Below are 12,789 nucleotides of genomic sequence, written 5' to 3'. Positions count from 1 at the left end.
CAGTGTCTGGCACATAGAGAACACTATATAAAAGTTAAATAAATAGCTCATATCACTTCTCCATGCCTCGTTCTTCCACAGTAAGATGGAAATAATAACTGCCTACCTCATAGGGCCATGATAAAAGATGATGCAATCATAACTAACATTTAGGTTATGTGTGTGAGAATGCTTATAAACTGTGCAACCCCATGTAAATGTCAGCTGCCATGTTTGCTAGGGTCACTATCAGAAGCCTCTTCCTTCCTCCACAACCTCTTTTGCACCCTCACACATGGAAGCCCAACTGAGCTGAGCCCCACCGCAGCCTCTGGGCCTCCAGCAGGGCTCTGAGGAGGCCAGACTGTGACAAGGTGGAGAGGGGCTTTGCCCTTCTGTTTGGCCAGGCAAGCAGCGTTCTCTGCCGGGCCTCTCAAGGGCCTGCTTCAAAGGCCACTTGTGTCTTTGCATATGATTTCGCTAACCATTGCAGATGTCTGCTTAGATGCTGCCATCTGTTCCCTGGCAATTTTCAAGTCCAAATTGCATGATTGCTCCCCTGAAGCGTGTTCTCTCTTGATTTGGCTCCTCTGTGTCTCTTCGCCTCTATCCACTGTTTCCTTTTATTTTAAATGACATTTATTGTCTTCCTTACTGTTTTTAAGGTGTTTTTTCCATTATAAAAGTGATACTGTACATGTTTTCTTAAAGAAAAACTGAAAAGTATTAGCAAGTAAAAAGATGAAAACAAAGCCAGCCAGAGAGTCCCACCACCCAGAGATAATCACCATTAACATTTTGGTATATTTCCTCAGTTTTTTTCTGTGCACAGGCTTTGCTTGTTTTTGTGAGGCTGAGATCATATTGTAAGGAAAATTGGGTCCCCTGCTTTTCTCACTCATAGCATAAGTGTTTTCCGTGTTAGGAAAAACTCATCATAAATCTCACTTAAATGGCTGTTACTACCCTAGGAGTGCCAAGCACCATTTTATTTGTACTGGGAAATTTCATATAACATAAAATTTACCATTTTAACCATTTTAAAGTCTACTATTCAGTGGTATTTAGCATATTCATAATGTTGTGCAACTATCGCCATTATCTAATTCCAGAACATTTTCATCATCCAAAAAGGAAACCCTGTACCCATTAAGCACTCACTCTCAGTTTACCCCGCCCCTCCAGCCCCTGGCAACTACTAATCTGCTTTTTGTCTCTGGATTTGCCTGTTCTGGACATTTTATATAAAGGGAGTTAGACAATATGTGTCCTTTCTTGTCGGCTTCTTTCATTTAGCATAATGTTCATCCATGTTGTACCATGTATCAGTACTTCATCCTTTTCCATGGCTTAATAAGATTCATTATATGGATGTATCACATTCTGTTTATTGATTCACGTTAATAGACATTTGGATTGTTTCTCTCTTTTGGCTATTACGAATAGTGCTGCTATGAACATGCATGTCATTTGTTTTGTTTGAACACATGTTTTTATTTATTTGGGGTATAAATGTAAGAGTAGAATTGCTAGGCCATATAGTAACTCTATGTTTCACTTACTGAGTAACAGCCAAACTGTTTTTCACAGCAGCTGTACAATTTTATATTCCTACCAGCAATGTATGAGGGCTCCAATTTCTCCACATCTTAGCCAACACTTGTTGTTTTCCATTTACTATTATTATTGTCATCCTAGAGGTTATGGAGTGGTATCTCATTGTGGTTTCGATTTGTATTTCCCTAATGGCTGATGACATTGAGCATTTTTTTGAATATGTTTGTTGCCATTTGCATAGACTCTTTGGAGAAATACATATTCAAGTCTTTTGCCCATTTTTAATTCTGGATACCAGAACCTTATCAGATAGATGACCTGCAAATATTTTCTCCAATTCTGTATTGTCTTTTCACTTTCTTGATAGTGTCTTTTGATGTGTAAAAGTTTTTAATTTTAATGAAATTCAATGTATCGAATTTTTCTTTTCTTTTATTGCTCATGCTTTTGGTGTCATTTCATTTCATTTCTTTCTTTCTTTTTTTTTTTTTTTTTGAGATGGAGTCTTGCTCTGTCACCCAGGCTGGAGTGCAGCGGTGCAATCTTGGCTCACTGCAACCTCCGCTTCCTGGGTTCAAGCAATTCTCCTGCCTCAGTCTCCCGAGTAGCTGGGAATACAGGCATGTGCCACCATGCCCGGATAACTTTTTGTACTTTTAGTAGAGACGGGGTTTCACCATGTTAGCCAGGATGGTCTCGATCTCCTGACCTCATGATCCACCCGCCTCAGCCTCCCAAAGTGCTGGGATTACAGGTGTGAGACACCGCGCCCGGCTGCTTTTGGTGTCATTTCTAAGAATCCATTGCCAAACCAAAGGTCGTGAAGATTCTCCCTTATGCTTTCCTCTAAGAATGTTACAGTTTTAGTTCTTACATTTAAGTCTTTCATCCATTTCAAGTTAATTTTCATGTACAGTTTGAGATGGGGAAGTCCAACTTCATGGACACAGAGTAGGTCCTTTGTAGCTGTTTACTGAATAAATAGTTGTATCCTGTATTAGGGCACTGAGTTGGAGGCTAATGGGTGGGCAGATGGAGTGCTGTCCCTTGTGCAAAGGTATCAGGGATGAAGCATCTGGCATAGAATGAGAAGTTCTGGACTGTATACTGAACTCGTGCTCTGCCTTCTGTTTTAGGGAACTTTTAGCAAAAGATCAAGGGAGAATTCTCTGTCCCTGTCAGACCCCAAAAGTAATAAATACATTTATTTTAAAAGTCAGTGAGTAAGGCCAGGTGTGGCAGCTCATGCCTGTAATCCCAGCACTTTGGGAGGCTGAGGCGGGTGGATCACCTGAGGTCAGGAGTTTGAGACCAGCCTGGCCAACATGGCGAAACCCCATCTCTACTAAAAATAAAAAAATTAGCCAGGCGTGGTGGCAGATGCCTTTAATCCCAGCTACTCGGGAGGCTGAGGCAGGAGAATCACTTGAACCCGGGAGGCAGTGGTTGCAGTGAGCCAAGATCACGCCACTGTACTCCAGCCTGGGCGACAAGAGCAAAACTCTGTCTCAAAAATAGATAAACAAATAAAATAAAAAGTCAGAGAGTAAATGGTTTAAAACTCTAAGAGATAGACAATCTGAATGGTTTTTTTTTTTCAGCAAAATCCCTTTGTTTTCTGCTTATGACAGCATTAAGTAACATCAGACATATCCTATACAGGTTTTTCTACCCTTTCTTAGAAGGCAAAGTTTCTCCTTAAAATGTTCAAGTGTTTCAAAGTTTGGGGGACTGTGGTTCCAGGTCCACTGTCCTGCACTACCTTCAGGGCAAAGGACAAATGAGGTTCTTCCATGGTCAGGTACTCTGGGCATGATCTGGTCACTGTCTCTTCCCCATGAGGTAACCTGCTTTCCTCTTTTTAATTCTAACCCAGTGAGCCTGCCAGAGCATCAGTGTCTGTGTCATTAGTTTGCCAGGGCTGCCATAACAACATACCACATACTGGGTTGTTTAAACAACAGAAATGTATCATCTCACAGTTTTGGAGGCTAGAAGTCCAAGGTCAAGGTGTCAGCAGGGTTGGTTCCTTTTGAGAGCTGTGAGAGAGAATCTGTTCTATGCCTCTTTCCTAGTTTCTGGTGGTTTTCTGGCAATATTTGGTGTTATTTGGCCTATAAGCACATGACCCCGATATCTGCCTTCATCTTTACATGGTGATCTCCCTGTGTGCATGTGTGTGTCCACACTTTTTCTTCTTATAAAGATACCAATAATATTGGATTAGGGGCCCACCCTACTGCAGTATGACTTTATCTTAACTAATTATATTTTCAATGACTCTATTTCCAAAGAAGATCATATTCTGAGGTACTGAGGGTTAGGACTTCAACATATGAATGCTGGGAAGACACAACTTGACTCAACACTGTGTAGGGCTCAGATCCCAGCTAATCACCTGGTAATACCTATGAGAGCAAGGTGAGGCTGCAGAGCAGATTTGAGGAAAAGGGCCCACCAGAGGCATTAGTTGTGTTTATACTTTGAAGAATCTGGCCACTCTGAGAGTGAGTGTTCTACCAAGGCTACTCCATGTCTGCCTTATCTTGAAAGTGTCACTACCCACTCATAAAAGGGCAGGTGAGCAGATACTCACTTGAGGAGGAAGTCTTCTGGCTCTTAGAATCACAAATCCTTGGAATTCAACGTTCTGGAGCACTGAAAAACTTTGTAGACCAGGCCCTGGTCTAGCAGCCCCATGACTGTCTGAGTAGATATAATCAATAGGTACCTGATACTGGGGAGCTCCATTACCCACATCACCATGGCCATAGTGTGCACAACCACAGAGAATCAGAGTTACTATCTGCCACCCACTGCCCACACTTTCCACTGGTCTTGTAACCAGGCTAATCCTTAGATAAACCAGGCCTACCAGATATAGAAGCGTCCAACCCTGATCCTCATTTCTGTCACCAATCACCAGCCACAGAGTTGTCCAACACATCCCTTCCTCTAGTACCTAGGCTGCTGACTCCATTTGTGGCCTGCCAAGAGTTCTTGGCATAGGAGACAGAGGAATTATCCTCACATAGGTCATGTGATTTTTCCTTCAAATCTTGGATTCAAGGCCCATGTCTCACCCAAAAAAATAGATGTCCTTACTCATAAAGCCAGAAGCTCCCTGAAAAAAAATTATTTACTCAACAGTGATGGTCACTGAGCATTGACTATGTGTCAGTGTTAGAGTGCAGTAATAGAGTAGACATAACACACAAGGTCCCTGAGCTCATCAGCTTACATTCCAGGGACAGATGCAGTCAATAAACAAGTAAAGGAAAAAACACAAATTACATACAGTACTCTGAAAGAAATTGACAGGTTGATGAGTTAGGTAATGGGAAAAGCAGAGATGAGGGGAAAGGAAATGTCTACATTATGTAGGATAGTTAAGAAAGGCCTCTCTGAGAAAGAGTCATTTTTAGCTTAGTCCCAAGGGATGAAAAAAGAGCCAGGGTACAAAGATGTGGAATAAGAGTGACCCAGACATGGGTAACAGTACGTGCAAAGGCCTTTTGGTGGGACTGTGCTTGGTGTGTTTACGGAATACTAGGAAGCCAGTGTGTCTGGAGCAGAGGGAGAAAGAGGATGCACGGTAGTAAGTGAAGCCCAAGAGGCAGTAGGAGATCAGATCATGTAGTGCTTTTTAGGTCTCATTAAAGAGTTTGAATTATATTCTAATTTTGATAGGAACTTATCGGCAAGTTTTGAGTAAAAGAGTGGTATGATCTGACTTGATATATTAAAGGATCACTCTGGCTGCTGTGTGGAGAATAGACTGTAGCAGAGCAAGAGTGAAAGCAGGGAGAACATTAGGAGGCTACTGAAGTCAGCCAAGAGAAAATGATGGTGGCTCAGCCCATGGCGGAAGCAGTTAAAATGGTTTAAAAAGAGAGAGAAGAAAAGAAAAGAAAACGTCAGATTTAGGATGTATTTTTGCGGTGGCATGAACAAGACTCAATGGATTAGATGTGGAGAGTGAGAGAAAGGGAAGAATGAAAGATAGCCCCTAAGTTTGCATAATGGTGTGTGCAGAGAAGCCATTTCCAGAAGAGGAAAGACTACTGATCATTACCTGGCAGTGGAATTACAGGGCCCTCTACTAAGATCTCTATGTTGTGATGCTAACAGCTCCCATAAGCCCTACCTTGATAGACCAACTCAAAAGTACCTAGGTAACAAAAATCCAAGCCAAGGATCCTAGAAGCCCATCCACCTCCGGGCGATGAACAACATGGGGAAAACTGTTTCAGACCTACTTTTCAGCCTATGCAATTCCCTGCCAATATTTTTACTGTTGAAGGAAATTTGTACAACTTACTAGCCTGAGACAGAATATGGTGGTCAGCCACCCTCCTAAGTGATATGCTCAAGCTCAAACAGGCTATCATATGAGCCTTTTTCATCTGTCCTATGCTAGACAAATGTGCTATGCCTGTGCCAACTCAAGGAAATATGTATCTGAAAAAATTAAAAAGAAAGAACTTATGCTTCAGAGTCTAGAATGCATAATTTCCCAGGTGAAAGGCTTTGAGTATTGTTAGACAAAATGTCTGTTTTTACACATGAAAAAATGCTTAATAGTCATAGGGAAATGCACATCAAAACCACAGTGGAGTATCACTTCATTTCCAATAGGATGGCTATGATCAAAAAGATAGACAATAACAAGTGTTGGTGAGGATGTGGAGAAATCAGAACCTTCATACACTGCTAGTGGGGATGTAAAATGATGCAGCTTCTTTGGAAAATGGTCTGCGAGCTCCTCAAAATGTTAATCATGAAGTTACATTTGACTCTGCCATTGCACTCCTAGGTATATTCACAAAAGAAATGAAAGCATATGCCCACACAAAACTTGTACACAAATGTTCATACAGCATTATTCATAATAGTCAAAATGTAGAAACAATTTAAATGTCCATCAACTGGTGAATGGAAAAAAATATGAGGTATATCCATACCATTGAATATTGTTCAGCAATAAAAATAAAGGAACTGCTGATGCATGCTACACATGGATGAACCTTGAAAACATTGTGTAAAGTGGAAGAAGCCAGTCACAAAAGGCTGCATATCGTATGATTCCATTTACCTGAAACGTCCAGAATAGGCAAATTCATAGAGGCAGAAAACAGATTACTGATTGTCAAGGCCTGGAGTGCTGGGGGAGGAACGGAGAGTATGGTATTTCTTTGGGGGGTTATAAAAATGCTCTGGAATTAGATAGTAGTGATGGTTCCACCACTCTAAATATACTGAAAACCATTGAATTGTATACTTTAAATGGGTGAACTGTATGGTATGTAAATTATATTTCAGTAAAGCTGTTTATTTTATTTTATTTTATTTTATTTTATTTTATTTTATTTTAGGGACAGGGTTTCACTCCGGTTGCCCAGGCTGGAGTGCAATGACGTGATCTTGACTCACTGCAACCTCCACTTCCTGGGTTCAAGCTATTCTTGTGCCTCAGTCTCCCGAGTAGCTGGAATTACAGGTGCATACCACCATGCCCAGCTCATTTTTGTATTTTTAGTAGAGACGGGGTTTCGCCATATTGCCAAGGCTGTCTCAAACTCCTGAGCTCAAGTGATCCACCTGCCTTGGCTTCCCAAAGTGCTGGGATTACAGGCATGAGCCACCACACCCAGCCCAATAAAGCTGTTTAAAACAAATATCTTTTCTCAAATGCCAGTCTCTACAACCTTCTAGAACAGTGCTGTCTAATAAAACCTTCTGTGATATGGAAATGTTCTGTATCTGCAATGCCTAATATGGTAGCAACCAGCCATCTGTAGCTATTAAGCACTTAAAACCTGGCTTGTATTACTAAGAACTGAATTTTTAACTTAATTTTAATTAATTAAAACCTAGCCACATGTTGCAAGTAATTACCATATTGGACAGCTCAACTCTTGAATTCATACAGAAATTTAGTTTCTGCTCAAAGTTTATCCTCCACTTCTCTTTTCTCGTGGAATTAGTTTCTCAAGAAAAGATAGACCAGGCAGGGTGGGACATGCCTGTAATCCCAGCACTTTGGGAGGCTGAGGTGGGAGGACCACTTGAGCTCAGGAGTTCAAGACCAGTCCGGGCAACACAGCGAGATCCTGTGTCTATTTACAATTTAAAAAATAAAATTTTTTAAAAAAAGAAAAGATAGGGCTTTTCCTGAACCCTGGCTACACAAACACCTTTCAGAAGAAGAATTTCTTTACCTCTACACTCCTACTGTGTCCTGACTGCCCTGGCCTAGTTTGTCTCTACAGCCTAAGGACTGATTTTCTGACATGGCTCTGGGGCTCTCCTGTGTCAAAAGAATTCCTGGTCAGGTCTTCTCTGCATATGCGACAACTTCTCAGGAAAGTTGATTCCGGCCCAGATTGACTAATTGCCTATCCAATATAGGAGCAAAAGTTACTGACTGTAGAGGCTAGGTGCCTCAAAAACCCAGCCTCCCACCTCAAGAATGTCACAAAACCCCAGCCTCCTGCCTCAAGAATGCTCCAGAACACATGTTACACTCTTTCAGCCAGCAAAGCCTGTCCTACTCCACTTGGGGTGTGAGCGTGTGTGTGTGTGTGTGTGTGTGTGTGTGTGTGTATACATGGTATGAGCAAGACCTTAGGACAACTACTATAGCCCTATGTCTTCAACCCAAACCTACCCATATCCATTACACAGCCAATAGCCAGCACCATTAAGAGGAAAATCATGTTATGGACTGAATATTTGTTTCCCTCTCCCCTAAAATCCTATGTTGAAGCCCCAACCTCTAATGTGTTGGTATTTGAAGGTGTGGCCTTTGGAAAGTAATTAGGTTTACATGAGGGCATGAAGGTGGAGCCCCTATGGTGGGATTAGTGCCCTTATAGAAGAGGAAGAAAGCAGAGCTCTCTCGCTCTTTCTCAGCCTTGCGAGGACACAGAGAGAAGGCAGCTGTCTACAAGCCAGGAAGAGGGCCCTCACCAAGAATTGAATCATCTGGCACCTTGATCTTGAACCCTCAGCCTCTAGAAACATGAGAAATAAATGCCCATGGTTTAAATCATCCAATCTATAGTATTTTGTTATGGCATCCTGAGCAGACTAAGACAGAGAACTAGGAAACCGAGTCCCACATACAGCCTAAGTCCTAGGCCCTCTTCTCTCATTTATGCCTTATTTTTTACCTCCTGCTCCATTCTGCAACTATTCAGCTCTTGACCTCAGTCTTCATCTCTTCTTTCTGGCTCTGCTCTCACTCCATAGACTTTAATACAGATTTGGCTTCTCCTTCTCAACCCTTGATATTCTTCTATGGAGACAGTTTTGCTCCACACTCTGGCTCCTCCCAGTTAGAGCATCTCTGAGTCACCCTCCACTTAATCTGGCCTTAATCTCTCCCCAATAATGATCCTCACAGTTGGGAGGCTGGTGACTCATCTGGAGCCTGAAGGGAACTGAACCTGAGTTATGCCGTTGTTTCCAAGGACAGGGTCTTTTTTTTCCAAGAAAAAAGTAATGAATTTCTTGGCAATCAAAGAACAATTATAATTAAATGTTTGATAACCTACAAAAAAAACTTGTTTGACTCATGAATTTGAGACTTAAACAGTCTGGAAAACCTTGTGACTGCTTTAAATTGACCTCTGCAGGTTGAGGACCTGCACATCTATCATAATTTTCACTGACCATTATAAAAATTAGCCGGGCATGGTGGCAGACGCCTGTAATCCCAGCTACTCAGGAGGCTGAGGCAGGAGAATTGCTTGAATCTGGGAGGCAGAAGTTGCAGTGAGCCAAGATTGCGTCACTGCACTCCAGCCTGGGCAACAGAGCGAGACTCTGTCTCAAAATAATAATAATAATAACAATAATAATAATTTTCACTGACTGGTGACATTCCTCGTAAACCCGTGCAAACTTTTCAGTACCACACACTCTTCACTTTTTATTCCATGACTACACTAGATTCCCATATTCCACTATTCTAGATTGCTCTATACCATGCCCTGTAGCCCTTCACAAAAACCAATGGAGTTTGTGTCATATACCCCACCACCATACAGATGTTGAAAATTTTCATCATTTCAAATTGCATGAATTCATTAAATCAGCACATATGAACCAAGTGCCTAAACTGTGTGTCAAGGCCTGTGTTGGATGCTTTGGATAAAGAAATTGGGAAAATACAGTTTCTTGCCCTTGAGGAAACAGGTAGAGGAAAAATAAATCAACTTTTTAGCAGGTAGGCCAGGCCAGGTGACAAAGTTGCCACTGTACCCCATAGGCCCCATTTCAATCTCTATTATAAGAAACATGGTTTCCTATCAGGCTCTGCATGCAGCAAGAAGCCAGTGTTTGCTCTTGATGGCGATGATGATTTGGTATTTTTGCAGATTAGCTCTTACGCTTGAGGACCGTTCAAATTAAACACAGGTCAATTTCATCAGGCGTTGTCACTCACTGGCATTTATGATCTTTTAGCTAAGTACTTATGTGCTAAATAAGCAATGCTACCAACTGAATTTACTTAATGTGGACAAGATTGCAGTTTACCAAGACCTTCTCCTGAAGTCTCTAAATTACCAGCTACTTCAGTGAATTGTCTTAATTATCTACTGTAAAATAGAGACAAATTATTTTCATTCCTGTCATAGAGTCTAGGGAAGGTCTGGGTGCTTCCAGAATATATGCCCATTGCTTTATGAATCTGTTACCAGCTGTTTGCATGCCTCAGTTTCCCCATCTGTATTCTATGATTCTTGCCATATACATATAATGGAGACAGAAAGATGATATCACAGTGCTTCAGACAGCTTTAAATAAAGCATTACGGAGGAGAGGAAACAGCCCAAAAGAAAACCCAAATCTTCTGTTAGGTGTGCATTAGCCGCCAAATGGCATTTCAGAGTTGCTTTAAGAAATGTCAAAGGCAGTAGTCCAAGCTACTGCCTTCTTGAGGCCAGCTCTCTATCAGTAGTACAGAATGATGAATGAATTAATTCACTTACTGATGCTTCAGCTTCTTCTGTAGCCATATTGACCAAAAGGTGACCATTAAGAGGCAGCCCAGCAAATCTCCATTGGTAGTATTTTTCAAATGGTTTATTTCTATAACCTACTATACATGAGACATTGAAAGAGATAATAAGAATACATTTTCTTACCTGAGAGAAAGATAAAACTCGACATGAGAATCAATCCATAAAGCTTCTGATATATGATGTGTTCTTTCATTGTCTAAGTCTGTGTTTAAAAAGTCAAAAATATGCCCAGCTCAGATATTCAGAAAATACAATTTCTAAGCGTATGTGACCACACTTCTCCTTTGCATACCACCTAAGGATTTTTTCCTATTGCTTAAAGTCATGTCAGCCAACCACATGATAGGCATTTACCAGAGATACCCAGCCTGGCTGAAACCTCACTGATGGATTTATCTATATACTAGCTCAATAAATTTTATTGAATCCCTTCTATGTGCTGGACACTGTGTTGCTCCCTGGGAATACAGTGCTGAGAAGACAAGACACAGATCTCTGCCATCATAGGACAGTTAGCCCTGTGGGGAGGACAGACATTAAATGCATAATTACAAAATGTGAGGCCAGGAGCTGTAGCTCATGCCTGTAATCCCAGCACTTTGGGAGGCCGAAGCGGGTGGATCACCTGAAGTCAGGAGTTTGCAACCAGCCTGGCCAACATGGTGAAACCCCATCTCTACTAAAAATACCAAAAAAAAATTATCTGGGCATGCTGGCGGGCACCTGTAATCCCAGCTACTTGGGAGGCTGAGGCAGGAGAATTCCTTGGACCTGGGAGGCGGAGGTGGCAGTGAGCCGAGATTGCGCCACTGCGCTCCAACCTGGGCAACAAGTGAAAACTCTGTCTCAAAAACAAACAAACAAAAAACCAAAATGTGATACATTCAACCCTAATGCACAAACTTCAATTCAACTACTTGTAGTTATAATGATCCTAAATTTCTTGAAGGAATGTTATGCAAGAAGACCTTGTTGACAAAAGTAACTCATCAAATCATTTGTATTTTTAAAACAGATCTGTTTAGAGAAATCTAATCACCATTTCATTATGTTCACCCAGCTTCTCTCCTTAATTAATTGTAACTATAGTGTCTTATGTGGAAAATGCACTTAAAACCCTCTTTTCTCCAAACAAAATGATGTTAAAACTGCAAATCCTACTGAAACATGTTACAGAAAATTGGCAGTAGGGTGCTGATGGGCATTTCTGATTTTAAATGAAATATACTTCTGAATGATTTACTACTGATTTAAACATTTCTTTTTCTATAGGATAATGCAACGTATTGTATTTCTTTCTACCTCCAAGTGAGATTTGGAATGAATAGACCCACTTTACATTTAATGTAACAGAAGCCAATTAGGAAGTCAAATGAATCTTGAGCTTGCTATGAACGCTAGCCATTAATCAGGCTCTTCATATTTACCAAGGATTCTACCACCATTCTCATTAGAATAATAAGGGAATTTGTATGAGTTGGATGGATTTTCTAAACTATGAGCTTAGAAGTAAGGGGGTGTCTAAATCTTTTATGACTTGCAAAATGAAATGCAGCTTAAATTTATAGTGCTATAAGAGGACTAGGCTGAGAATCAGTAACTGGCTGTGAGGCCATACATATTTCTGTTCCTTAATTTCCCTGGGACTCAGTTTCCTTATCTGTAAAAATGGAGATAATAATCTGCATATTTCTCAGAGCTGCTCTTGAAGAGGATCAAATGAGATGATACTTCGAAGGCAATTTTCAAAGCATAAAGTGCTATAGAAATGGATATGATTGCTATCTATAAAATGGGATTTTCAGCAGCAAGTAATCCAATTTATATTTTTCTTCCATTTCCTCTAAACTTTTATAACAACTTCAAGGTATGTTACCTGGTGCCCAATAAATAAATCATGGGACATTTACACAACAGAATACTATGCAACCATTAAAAGGAATAAAGGCTGGGCATGGTGGCTCATGCCTGTAATCACAGCACTTTCAGAGGCTGAGGCAGCTGGGTCACTTGAGGCCAGGAGTTCGAAACCAGCCTAGGCAACATGGTGAAACCCTGTCTCTACTAAAAATACAAAATTAGCCGGGCATGGTGGCGCATGCCTATAATTCTAGCTACTTGAGAGGCTGAGGTATGAGAATCACTTGAATCTGGGAGACAGACAATGCAGTAAGCTGTGTTCATGCCACTGCACTCCAGCCAGGGCGACAGAGAGAGATTC

At 41.1% G+C, this 12,789-nt stretch overlaps 1 protein-coding gene across 1 annotated transcript in view; it reads right to left on the bottom strand.

The window, feature by feature from the left end:
• The window catches only part of ADGRG4 (adhesion G protein-coupled receptor G4), a 121,807-nt gene that overhangs the window by 103,234 nt on the left and 5,784 nt on the right, over positions 1–12,789 (bottom strand). Inside the window, exon 4 of the mRNA XM_034950088.3 lies at positions 10,692–10,770. Within this exon, the coding sequence (XP_034805979.1) occupies positions 10,692–10,761 (70 nt within the window). The 5' untranslated portion in view covers positions 10,762–10,770. The remainder of the gene's footprint in view (positions 1–10,691; positions 10,771–12,789) is intronic.

Source organism: Pan paniscus, chromosome X (genome assembly GCF_029289425.2).
Source record: "Pan paniscus chromosome X, NHGRI_mPanPan1-v2.0_pri, whole genome shotgun sequence".
NCBI lineage: Eukaryota > Metazoa > Chordata > Mammalia > Primates > Hominidae > Pan > Pan paniscus.
Note: the sequence above shows the minus strand (reverse complement) of the source record. Positions and strands in the feature narration are given on the sequence as shown.